A 12,975-nucleotide genomic window follows, 5' to 3' on the forward strand; every position below is an offset into this window, starting at 1 on the left:
CTAAGAACATTTTTAAATGCAATACTGTTTTCTATACCCAGTGACCTTCATAACAAACATAAAAAAATCGTTTCTAATTTTCTAGCTAAATCCCAGCACAATGTGATTCTGCAGAAAAAAAATCATTTCATTCATTCAACATTCCTGTCACTTTTTTTTGGGGGGGGGGGGGAGGTTACTTTTACACATCCTTTATTTATCCAGGTAAAAAGTGTCATTGACATTAAAAATGTCTTTTTCAAGAGAGATCTGTAATATATAACATCACAGTTTTAAAAATATATTGTATATATTGGCCAAAAAGGACCGGATTAATTATAATGTAGGTAAAATAACACAGAGTACTTGTAAAACAGGCCATTTCTGTATTTTATAGCTCCTCCATAATTCGTATTGACTACAGTCTATTTACCAATCTAAATCAAGATATTAGACACTTAAAAACCATAGAAGCATTACTAATTGCTTTGGCAGTTCATCACTTTTTCCTGCTTACTGAATGTCTGTAAATTATATGATAGCCAATATGTACACCACTATTGCAAGTGTACTGTTTTCTAACATAGTCCCATTTAGGTCACCTGATGTTAGGTTTTTTCTATATGAAATTAGTACATGGAAAAAAAAAAACTCGTCAGAGAGCTTCAGACAGCCAGCCGGCCTCACAGGTGAACTGAATTGGGACTTTAATTTCCAGAAACTCTGGCTGGCCAATCAACCTGCCTGGTTCACTTTTACTTTTACTGTCAGGCAGGAGGCCCACTGGCAGTGTCCATTTTCCAACGTCCTAAAAAAGGTAAGGCCGCACTTGGTAAAATTCTGGTCGTGTTTTATTCAATCGGTGTGGTACTTCACCATAGATTTATCACATATTAAACCTCATGATACCTAACGCCACGGATTTACCACCATTCTCTGTGCTTCGGTGCCATATTTACTAGAAATTAGACAAGGTGAGTTTCCGCGTGCTTTAGTTACTCCATGTTTAATTCATATCGTTGACCTCAGGGTAAGGTCAAAAGCTCTAATTCAAAAGCAGAATCTATCAAGTATACCAAAAGTAACCTGAATTTTGCAGCACTTGGCTTGACGGTCTTTAGATAAAGTAAGCCAGACAAATCACTCCGCTCACAGCTAAATATCTGCAAGTACACTGACGTCAGCTGCTATGATGTCCCCGTGACAACAACCCCGTGACAATAGCGTGTGAATGAGTGTTTAAGTTTTTTTAGTCATATTGGAAAATCTATCCAAGGCTAGAACTCCCGACCTTTTATTGATGGTGTTAACAATATTAGTTTGACCTTTATTCTTTTCTTCAGTCCGAGCAAACGGAACAACTTCTATTGACTTTATTGATCGTTGACTTCGTCCAAAAAGCCTGTTTAGCGTACAAGTCTGAGTATGTTCATACTGAGATGAGGGGAAATGAGCGTTGTACTCCAGAGAAGGGCCATCTTAAACTGAGTCACTTATCGGGGCAGCAGACTATACACCCAATGCGCTCCCAGGCTGGTGCCTACCTGCTCACTATTGCCACTCCTGAGAGTTCTCTCAGTTCATGAAATTTAGTCAATGTGTCACATACTTGACGAACTGATATGAAGCAGCTGCCTCAAATGCTGTTTCATTTCCTAATTCATGCATTTTCTTTCAAAGTGCCCTCTGTATGTCCTCCTTCACAACCTCTATTGTTTTCATATTTACTGTTAAACTGGTCTCCTTCTCATTCGTTCACGCACATTCTGACTTGGTTTGAGAGACATTGATTCCTCTTCTCTCCAGAGCATAGTTCCACCTCTGCAGGCTCTCATCTAGCTGCTCCCCCACTCTCACTATAAATGTCCAAACATGTGAAGACTGAACCTCAACTGCAAAGCACCCGAAGCAAATTTATGTCCATAATTAAACTGCCTCATCTGCACTTACTGTGTGAGTTTTATCCCTTCAGGTTATAGTGGAATGATTAGATTTAAAAATCAAGTGGATCTCACTAATTAAAATCACTCTCTCCTCCCATCCTGGTCTTTTTGAGATAAATGTCATGATCCACTGGTATGTATTATTATTTCTCTGTAGACTGGATTGAAGTAGAAGCTCTGCCCTTTATTTTCTTGTTGCCATGGTGAATCCTCGTATTGGAGCGCCACTGATGACTACTTTGTTTCATTACTCATGCACACTCTGAGCACAAACTAAACATACTCAGGGCAGACTGAAGAAACTCAGATTTTCTGGAAAATGAGTTTCTCATGTTGGATTGAAGTTTGACTCAGGTTCTTAAACCTGCGTTCTGGATCTACTTTATTTACTTATTTTGTGCTTCCCTCTGTCTGATTGAACACCTGTGAAATCAACGAATGAAGCGATTTAGAGCTTTCTTCCTCTTTCACAAACTATTAGTGTCATTTTTGGGATGATCACTAGCCCAAATGTCATGTTGGAAAACTGGCTTTCTTTATGTGTAAATGCAAACTCCTACTAGGAGGGGAAAAAAAACTCGTATAAATCTGTCTTGTTTTACAGAAGGAAAAAATAGTTGTCTGTCTTTTCCTCAGTAATATCTTTCATTGCTTTTAATATTGGAGATAATACATAGTACAAATTGTTAATGTTTGACCTTGTTTAGTTTTATATCCCGCTTGTATTTCATGAAGGACTAGTTTGAGGTTGTGTTATACATACGATTGAATTTTTGCACATTCCAGTCCTCTTAGTCTCTAAAGTCTGGTTGTTTAACATCAAACCAGTCAGTTCTGGGGATTAGCTGGTGGCAACTGCACACTGGGGTACTCCTCCAAGAACACAATGTTAAGGCTGCTTTGTTTGCATTCACGCTGCTTATAGGAAGCCAGCATTGGGTAAGTTCACAACCTTTTGTTGTGAACTTTTACTTTCTTGTGGTGCTGTTTCAGCTTCTTCAGTTTCCCTGATATGGCACTGGTGCATGGTGTGTGTGGTGTATGCCTTGTCACAAGTTGAGGGGAAAAGCTGAGTCAAAACGGCATTCTATGATTAGGGGAAAAATGTATTTAACTGTTTTAGTTCTGTGTTTTGTACTGAAAAAGTCAAGAACTGTTTTTACACTCTGTGTGTGTATGTGTGTGTGTGTGTGTGTGTGTGGCAAGATAAGCAGTCATGTTGTGCTTATCTTGCTAAGTACCTTTTTTTTTTTTTTTTTTTTTTAAACAGAGCAATAATTTAAAGATTTCTATATTTAATCAGTATTTTTCTACCATGTTGGTATATTACTCCAGGCTCTCTGGTTAGATATTATACCAGTGAGTCTGTGACAGTCTTTTTGATATAATCTCCAAATATCGCACAAACCTGAATGCTGGCTATATACACTAAAGTAGCACAGTTGGAGTAGAATACCACAGAATGTTTGATACAGTATACAATTGATCCGTAATGTAATGCAGTTTTCTTGAATAAATAAAATACAAACTCAATCAAACAAATATTGCCCATGCAGACAGTTTCTTATACATTGAATCAGAACTGTAGTTTTTAGTGGAGTAGAGTAACTGTTGTGGGGTTTGTTTTCTTTTTTGTTTTGTTTTTTTGTTTTTTTTTGTTTTTAATCCTATGTCTTGTACAGTTGCAACACTATAAAATCACTGACCAACTGGTTTCACCTGTTTTAGATTGCTTTCTTTTCTTAAACTATAGTACAAGAATGGCCATGCCTTCTTCAGGCATGTGGAGTGATCAAGTTTTAGTTGTCACTTGAGTTCAAATCTAATCATTGTCCTTGTTTCTTGTTCAGGACATTTTCCAGCCCTCCTCAGAATGAAGCGTCTCTTGCTTCTGGAGCCTGTGATGGCCCTGTGCACTTTTTCCTATTTTCTCAATGCTCCACTTATGCAGCAGTATGTTTACCGGAGACTCTGGGCGCAGATGACAAACACCACCTATCCCATCTCTGACACATCCAGATGTACAACAAGCAACAGCTCAAGCAGTTATGAGGTTTGTCATTAATCTCTGGCTCCAAGGTAGGATTCATGGGTACCAAAAATGGAAGGACCTACTATAAAATGAGGGCATGCACAGTTACAGCCATCAGTTAAGTGGCGTAAAACACAAATCAGCATTAGCTGCATTTGCATGATACTTTTCTTAAAACTGTTGCACTGAATACTGTCATTGATACTGTAGCAGGAAAATTCATATTTAATGCTCATTTCAGATAAGATCTAGCATTACTTAGAAATTTACAAGTGCATGTGAAAGTTTCTTCAACTGAATTTGCTTTTGGCTTTAATTTAATGTTTTTTTGCATGAACGATTTAGGAATTACAACCATTTCTATACAGAGTCCTCCATTTCAGAGACTTTGAAATAACTGAACAATAACAATTTTAAATAAGGATTATTCCTAATACTTCTCTGAGAATAATATGATGAATGACAGAACTGTAGAGCACAGAGTGCCAAATACAGTTTCTTCTCACGTTGGGATGCTCTTCTAGCCCCTTACTGCAGCCACCTTCAATTGTTGCTTGTTTTTGGGTCTCTGACCTCAGGGATCAGGTGACTGAAGAATATCTCAAGACAGTATTTCTTGGTATTAAGAAACTCTTGGGTTGCTTTTGCAGTATGCTTTATCCATATGGATGGCTTTGAAACACTTGGAATCAACTGCAGGGAGCATCCCTTCGAATACTGGCTGTGAAGCTGCTTTTCAGTCAGCTTCTGACCCTCTGTTAATGGGGCAATATATAAAAATGGCTGTAATTTCAAAACAGTTGAATTTTGTATTGTTATTAAATTAAGTTCTAATATGATTTGAATCTTAAAAGTTGGACTTTACTTACCAATCTTTGTGTTTTATTTTTAAAATCCACTCTGGGGTTATACAGAGGAAAAACTTGAAAAATGTCTGTGTCCAAAAACACAGTTACCAAGCTGTATTTTGGTGAGTTTGCTTTTGCAGTTAAAATTAAGTCTGTTTTGTGTCTCTCTGCATTTCTAGGGCGTACAGAAGCAGGCATCTCTCTTCTCCCTTTACACAGATGTCCTCTGCACAATCCCATCTTTGTTGGTCATTCTCTTGCTGGTGACCTACAGCGACAGAGCAGGGCGCAAAATCACAATCATCATACCTGTGATTGGCATGTTGATCAATACCTTGGCCTACCTGACTGTATCCTATTTTGAGCTCAACATTTACCTTCTCATTGGCTCCTCAATCCTCAGCGCTTTGTGTGGCGGCTTGGGCACATTTCTGGGTGGCTGTTTTGCCTACATAGCAGACCTGTGTGACACCCGTCGCAAGAAGACTCTGCGCATGGCTGGAGTAGACATGATGATTGGCGTGTTGGCTGGCGGGGCTTCAATATCAACAGGCTACTTCCTGAAAACTGCAGGATTTAACTGGCCTTTCCTAACATCTGCGTTGATACTGTGTTTGAGCCTAATCTATGCAGTCTTTGTCCTTGAGGAGACAATAAAGCCTCCATCAGATGTCGTTATTATGGATTTGGCACCTCAGCGCTCAGCCATAAAACAGATGGTCTGTGGGGTCTACCAGATGCTTGCAGGGGCTAGTCGTAGTTGTAAAATTGCTTTGGCCCTCCTCATTGTCATCTTTATCAGCTTTTCCTTTGCATATATTGGTGGGGTCTCTATGATAACGCTGTATGAGCTCAATAAGCCCCTGTGCTGGACTGAGATTTTGATTGGCTACGGCTCAGCACTGACCACCACTGTGTTCCTGACTAGCTTCGTGGGAGTGTCCTTATTTACATGCTGTGGTGTGCCCCAGCTGTTCATTGTCCTGTTTGGGATCCTGTCTCTGGTGATGAGCATGGTGATGACAGCGTTTGCTGAGACCACCTTATTTATGTTTGTAGGTGAGGGGGAGCGGCTTTACATTTTAGCACTCTTAACTAGGCAATCAGAATACTGGAACTCTGCCATCTTGGGTTTTTAGTAAAACTGTTCAAAATCTATTAGCTCTCAAGTCGACACATTTTGTCAGAGCTAAAAAAAGAGGAAAACTGCATTAATGTCAACACCAGTAGAATATTGTTCTATTTGCACAATCAGTGAGGTAGATGCGATTACAACTGCAGACGCATCATAGCTGCAAAGTTCTGAATTGTCTTTGCCTACAGTATAGATTTATAGACTCAAACACTATAAATCTGCATTACTAACTGGAAGTAACCAATGGGTTTTTGTCCAATTTAATCCTCAGTTACCACTGTTTTGCATAATCCTCTTGTATCTAATGCTGTCTAAGAGATGTGCATCTTTATCAATGAACAGGAAATTAACATTAAACAAATCTAAAATGTTCATTGGCCCAGATTTCAATGTAATTATATTATAATGCTGAAGTATTTTGCATAATAAAAAAGTAATTGTCTGTTATGCATTTTCCCCTCCAGCAATTGGATCAATGGTTCTGTCTAAAATGCCTTTCCCTGTTCTGCGCGCCATGATGTCAGAGATCATCTCAAAGTCTGAGCAGGGTGAGTGAGTTTAGTGCTTTACAAGAACCACAAAACCATGTCTGAGAGTGTTTGTGGAGTCAGTCCATTGAAGGATGGCACATTCCAGAAGCTTGTGGGTGCACTTAAAAACGAAGCACTTTAAGTTTCTGTTGGATTTGACAGAATTAAACTCTTAATCTTTAGGGTTTGTGTAACCCTTTCACCTTCTGAGCATGGTGGTGTTGTTACTGTTATGATTGTTATTTATTTTACAGGAGCCCTGTTTGCCTTCTTGTACTTTCTGGAGATAATAAGCAACAAGGTATCGACTGGAGTCTTTAACAGTATTTATGCTGCTACGGTGTCATGGTGCCCTGGCTTTGTGTTCCTGTTGTCTGCAGGACTCTGTGGGATCCCTTTGTCTGTTATTGGGTAAGCTAATAATTATGCCTTAAGTGTAACAAAGTTTCAAAGGATCATACCACTGCCTTTGCAAGTTTGACTAAAAACCAGAGATGATGTACATGAGTTGTGACAAAATGATTTATTATTATAAGACAATAACAGTAACTGAGTGAACTAATTAAATAATACAATATATTTCAAAGTTCAAAATATAAGAAATAGCTCAATTTTAAATATCAAGAATATTACAGAGGTGAAATGTATATGATTGACATCTAAAAATAGGCTGTAATCACCGTAAACTTTAAACGGTATGTCTGTGTCACTGTATGTTTTAGCATTTTACATACATGTAGCATCCTCAAAACTCGGTGGTACATTCAAGGCTGCTTTCATGTGACATTATTTGTCAATAGAAGTATGTCATTGAGGTAAAGTACCTGAAGGTGTTTGCTGAATTTTAACCACGGTGTATTTATTCAGTAAACCAAAAAAGGGGCAGTTTCCTTGTTAAGAGCGACTTGGCAGAAATGTTTTAAGCTTTCTAACTTGACTAGAAAAGCATTTCTGCTTGACTGGGCACTTGGAAATTAGAGGACTCAGTTCCTCTTACTAATCCAACTTTTTCTCACTGGTCAAGTTCCTCTTTTGCATGTTAATATACATCTCTAGTATCCTCATAATGTCTATTTTATTTAACAAAAGTTTTGAGCTTTGTTGAACCAATTGCTTTATTTAATATAACTTAAATCAAATGAAAAACACACGCTTTTATTGCGTCTTTTAAGAAAAAGACAAACTGCTTTATATAAAAGGCATCAACCAGAGCAAGTGCCACAAAAAAAATCTGCCAAATCAAACATGTGGAACTGTCTGCTGTAGTTCCCTGTGAACTGTGTACAGCACTGTGTATATACCAGATGTTCTCTTTCGTATGTATGTCTTACTGTAACATTGGAAAAATGGCCATACTTTGGTAGTTTCTTGGAGCTATGTTGGGCATGTGCCTGTCAGAAGGGTAATGAACACATGTATTAAGAAAGCATGATGATATGGAAAAATGGATGCACAGTTGGATGGAACTGCTAATATAGTACCATATCCTTTTTCTGCTTAACACCTGTTTGTTCTCATTTCAGGGCGGTGGTTCTGATGAAAGTAGATGTTACCCAAGAAGCCCAAATGACAAATCCTTTGATCTTAGAGGAGGAGAACCCTCTTGAAGGTCCTAGTCAGAGTCCTCCTTAACTGAGACTCTTGGTCTAAGATTTTTCTTGGATTCGTCTTTGTTGTTTTCTGGCTTCATGTGTTGCTAATGTAGATTGCCGTTGGGTTAACTTAAGTTACAATGAACTTGTGTTAATATTTAATATTAATGTGCACCATAAAATATATTTGAACTAGGTGAAGACCGAGACAAACTCACAAAAATGCATAAAATTCATCAGATTTAATGTTAATACTGTTTTGATACATGTTAAATAAAAATCTTGCCTATCAAGTTTGTGTTTATCTAGAACTCAATCATTTATGTAATCCACCAGATGCGCATTGTTGATGTATTATGTTTATCAAAGCTGTCAGCAGAATTTACAGTATACATGAAAACACCTGGAAACAAGTGGAGCAAGTTCAGCTCATAAGCCAGAAGGGATTTTTGAGGAAATCGTTATTTTCTCTTAAAATATTTTTTAAAAGTTCATGGTTCTTCTTTAGTGTTAATATTCTAAGGAATAACTATAAGGAAGGAAAGCCCCTAATAGCATTTTAACAGACTTGAATAAAAGAGTAACATGTTCTTGGCCTTCCTAAAATCTCTAGTATATTCAACAGCCTCCCATTGAAACTAATCTGATCTAATTTACCTGCATGTGCAATTTTTGGACAAAAGCTGAATAATCTTTGGTAATGATTTTGGGTGTGCATTTAAAGCGCAATCCTTGCTCTTGTCAGGGGTATCCAGAGCCCAGGAAGTAGCAGAAGTCCAGTAAACGTCACTATCAAATCAGCCCCTTCTCATCACAGAAGTTACTGCAACACCTCACTCATTTGGAAAAATATTCTGGGCCACAACAGAAGAATGGTGAAGTGGTGTCATGTCTTTTGTATATCAACCACTAGATGCCACTCTTGGTCCAGGCTTGAAACTTGGAGTATTAATCTCAGTACTACTGTGTGGTTCCTTTGTTTTCTTTTTCCTTTTTCCATGCATTGTCTTCAAAAATGAAAAACTCTTTTGAACGTCTCATACATTTAAACTTTTCATTTACGGTATATATGCTGAATGTATTACTATGGACTTCATTACCTTGTTAGTCCAGCCAAGGTTTAACTGAATGATCTGATAACCTGTTAAGAGCCACATCATGTCTTGGGATACATTTAATGCAATCAATGCTCCCAAAGTGATGTGGAGAATATTCTAATAAGTGTGATGTTAATAACAAACATTACGCAGTATTTCCATCCCTCTTTGTCTTCTGTACAGAAAGAACTTCACTCAGTGGACATGCATATGAAACAGTTTGTCTTACACTTGAATCTCAATTCAATTATCAGAGTTTTTCATGTAAATCTAATTAACCTACACATGATGCTTCACATACATAGTTTAGGTAAAGTTTAAACTGGACCTTTGTGCTGTTGGGGTGTTTTGATTGCAGCTATGTTGAGAGATGGGACTTACACATGAGAGCAGGAAATGTTACAACCGAGGTTCATGTTCAGTGTGGTGACCAGGCTATTTCTGCCTTTAATATAGAGGACCACCTTGCACTTAAGAGAAACACAATCTTGTTGCTTTTTAAAATTGCAGACGTAAAACATGACAGTTAAAGTGCGCTCAATATACTTTTCCCTTCTTTTTTTCAATATCTTCACTATTGGTCTACAGGGCACGTCGGTTTAAATTGGCTTGATTCGTGGAAACCCAAATGACGTCTGACCTTAATGCGCAGTTATTTGATTTCCATCCTCAAGACTTGAGGTCCGTGACTGCAGCTTGATTGTACGGTAATGTTGACACTGCGTATGAATTAGGTCTGTGTCGGAGGTTACAAAGGGAATCTTCTGAGGCAGGGCTTTCTTGGCACCAAACATGAGGTTTCTGGTTAAATTAGAGACGGAGGTGTGGTGAGGAGTAACACTGGTTTGCGCAGAATTCCCAGGGGTAAGCGGCTCAAGGGGAGACAGTCGTGGTAGTGGCTCGAGCCTGTCTGGCATGCATGGGGTCGCTGACGATTAAAGGGAAGTTTGACAGAGTCTGGTTGAGATTGGAGGCAGGGAATCGGGGTCTTTGGTTTCTGGTTTCTAAAGTAGCTTAGTCAGCAGTTACGCTCATGTGCAGCGCACCACATCACATCAGATCAAGAGCCTAATCTCAGATGTTGATCCAGAAAGTTGCAAGCAGACCTCTTTATCTCAACCTTCTGTCCCCCGGAGGAGATAATTGACAATAATATGAAAACCCATTTGAGGTGGTTTGCGTGATTTAAACGAAGAGGTGGCGGGACAGCCTGGCTTCTCAGTCGAGATCAATTTGATGATCTGAGAATGATTTGTTCACACCATGATCCACTGCATATGCTCAGTATAGCACTGAAAAGTCAGTGTAAAGAAGAATAACTACACATTGAATCCCAGAGATATCCTAAAATAAGAAAAGTACAATTTCTATAATGAGAGAAGGCTATCAGGACAACTTTTTAGACTTAAATTGTAAGAAATAAATGTGTAAAATTAATTATTAACTTCTGTAATAGACAAAAACAGAAATTTTCTTGTATGTTGGTTAAGCACTTTGATGTTGTATAAATGGACACGGTGGAGATCTTTATCATTAGGAAAAGTTATAAAACTTATGAAGACAATTCATTTTTTCCAAAGCTGTCCAGTGGGATAGATTGGTGTCTTTGCCAGGCCGATTCTGGAACCTGGGGCCTTATGTTAGACACCCCTGCCCAATGAGCAAGCACTTGGCGACAGTGGGATGGAAAAACTCCCTTCTAACAGAAAGAAACTCCTGGCAGTACTGGGCTCAGGGAGGGGCAGACATCTGCTCCGACCGCCTGGGGGGTGAGGGGAGGGAGACAAAGCATGTTGATAGCTCAATATTTGCAGTCTCGGTTTATTCCTTTGATGAAGGTGACAGCAGAAGTTATACCAGCACATCTTTTTCACTATTGTTATCTAAACCCTCAGCTGGTATGACGTTTATCTTTTGTTTTCTTCCAACCCCTTTTCTCTCTACAAAGGTCACTCAGCTGTGTTGGTTTCCTCCTGCCACGAGCTGTGGATGATGTGTGGTGGTGATTTTTTTTCCCCCCTCATTGCTGCGGCCATTCAATGCTCAACACATGTTATCTGTGTGTGTGTTTAGATGGATGTTTGTTTGAGTTCTGTGCCTCTGCAGTAATTACTCCTTTTTCTGTGAGGCTTCTAGTCCCTTGAAGCTAAACCGATATCCACATCAAGTTCTGGATTTTTGGCTCCCCCAATTTTTAGTATTGCATTGTTGTTTGTTCTCTGATTCATCTCGTATTGCTGAGATAATCACATTTGCCCACCTTTTTCTGTCACATCTGGATCCCACGGCTTCATGTGGTTGCCACTGCTTCCACAGATGTCTTCCGTCTTAGCTGCCAATAATGACTATTTCCTGTATTCCCCTCCCTCCCTTCTCATCAATCTTATTTGCTCTACACTACTTCACATAAGAGAATTAAGTTGTTGTTGTTTTTTTAAAGAGGTTTCAAAAATAGATCTTTAACCACTATTACTGACACATGCTTTAACCACAGACCCCTCATCTCCCCTTTGCCTTTCCTAGCTTCTATCTTTGACTCTAGACTTGTTTAAGGTCCAATTTACAGTGGATATCTTGTATGTCTGTTTCATATCCCTTTCACACAAAATTCAAATGCAAGCTACTTGTTTCGTATTAAGGTGCTATGATATAAAAAATAGGCTCAATGATCAAATAGGGTCATATTTAATCGTTGAAGATAATGATTAGCATAAATATTTCTGTAAATGTTCATTCTTATGTGTCCTTTTCAAAGTATCACTTTAAAAACCTGCAGTTTAGGGGTTTCCTGTCAGGTTTTAATATTTATTGCTGGAGTAAGATTAGAAAAACAAAATTAAGTTGATGGATATAAAATGTCAGACGAAGAAAATTCCAATTTTCACAATTATCCCAATAAACTTATTGCAGCCACACTGTTAAAGCTCCAGTTGAGGCCCTGTGCAGGAGGACCAGACTGAAGACCGTTGATTGGCTGTGTCATCCTGCTGAGAGCACAGTGATTACCATCCAGTGTCTTGGAAGCCATGAATGTCATTTGTGCAGAGCAAGGTTCCTGTCTTTAGCCATTTAGTCTTAGAGAATGCAACCCCCCACATCTCTAGAAGAGTGGCAAAGGAAAGGTCACTGTGACAATCAATACTCTGCCCGGTTCTGCTTCAGTGCATCAGACTAATCAGCCTGCTACCCAAGGTGGGGGAGATCTCAGGACCTGATAAATGGAAAGATGGAGGAAGAAGAAGAAAGCTACCAGTGATAGACTGGGCACACACTTAATATATTGTGAAGGGATTACCATCAGCATTGCAGACCCTCCTGAAATTCCCATAAATTCTTATAATTATCCTAGCCATGAGAAGAAAAAAAAAAATCACATTTAGTGAATCCAGACCTTTGTCTGGTCTCAGTTTTCCTTGTGAAGATTTTATTATCTCTTTGGGTTTATTAATGTGCACATGGGTCTTAAGTGTGCTCACATTCACTGCAGTTGGTTAGACTGTGCTCTTAAAGACACAAAGACATTAGCACACAAACTGAGAGGTATCTCTGGTCAAAACAGAAGCTCTTCAGTTTCACTCTAACATTACAGAAACCACAGCCTGTAAACCCTCTGTTTAGCTGTATATACAGTCTCTGGTTTAGCCACACGGGCAAAACAATTAACCGGCATGCTATGTGTGGAGTGATGTGAGAGCACACAGTCACATCTGTATTTATCAGATTTTCTCTCAGCCAGCCTCTGCTCCTGTTCTTTGCAGCAGATTCATTTTTACAGCCTCCATTTGGCCTCATTGGCTTTTTGCTGGTCTATTAACAGAG

At 38.9% G+C, this 12,975-nt stretch overlaps 1 protein-coding gene across 2 annotated transcripts; it reads left to right on the forward strand.

Annotated features, from left to right (window-relative positions):
- Positions 1-657: 657 nt before the first annotated feature.
- LOC113031205 (solute carrier family 46 member 3-like) lies at positions 658-8,352 on the forward strand. Of its 2 annotated transcripts, none has more exons than XM_026183182.1 (6): positions 658-796; positions 3,773-3,975; positions 4,982-5,861; positions 6,402-6,485; positions 6,722-6,878; positions 7,991-8,352. In XM_026183182.1, the coding sequence occupies exons 2-6, from the start codon at positions 3,796-3,798 to the stop codon at positions 8,097-8,099; spliced, it is 1,410 nt and encodes a 469-aa protein (XP_026038967.1). In that variant the 5' UTR covers positions 658-796; positions 3,773-3,795; the 3' UTR covers positions 8,100-8,352. The 2 variants fall into 2 exon arrangements, with proteins under 2 accessions (XP_026038967.1, XP_026038968.1); XM_026183183.1 differs by lacking the exon at positions 658-796 and adding an exon at positions 819-953.
- The last annotated feature ends 4,623 nt before the right edge of the window (positions 8,353-12,975 follow it).

The sequence above is a fragment of the Astatotilapia calliptera genome, chromosome 10, assembly GCF_900246225.1.
Source record: "Astatotilapia calliptera chromosome 10, fAstCal1.2, whole genome shotgun sequence".
In the NCBI taxonomy this organism is placed as follows: domain Eukaryota; kingdom Metazoa; phylum Chordata; class Actinopteri; order Cichliformes; family Cichlidae; genus Astatotilapia; species Astatotilapia calliptera.

Coding starts and splice junctions, on each gene's coding strand:
- LOC113031205 (XM_026183182.1), top strand. CDS start 3,796: ATGAAGCGTCTCTTGCTTCTGGAGCCTGTGATGGCCCTGTGCACTTTT. Junction 6,486..6,721: donor CATCTCAAAGTCTGAGCAGG/GTGAGTGAGTTT, acceptor TTTATTTTACAG/GAGCCCTGTTTGCCTTCTTG. Junction 6,879..7,990: donor ATCCCTTTGTCTGTTATTGG/GTAAGCTAATAA, acceptor TTCTCATTTCAG/GGCGGTGGTTCTGATGAAAG.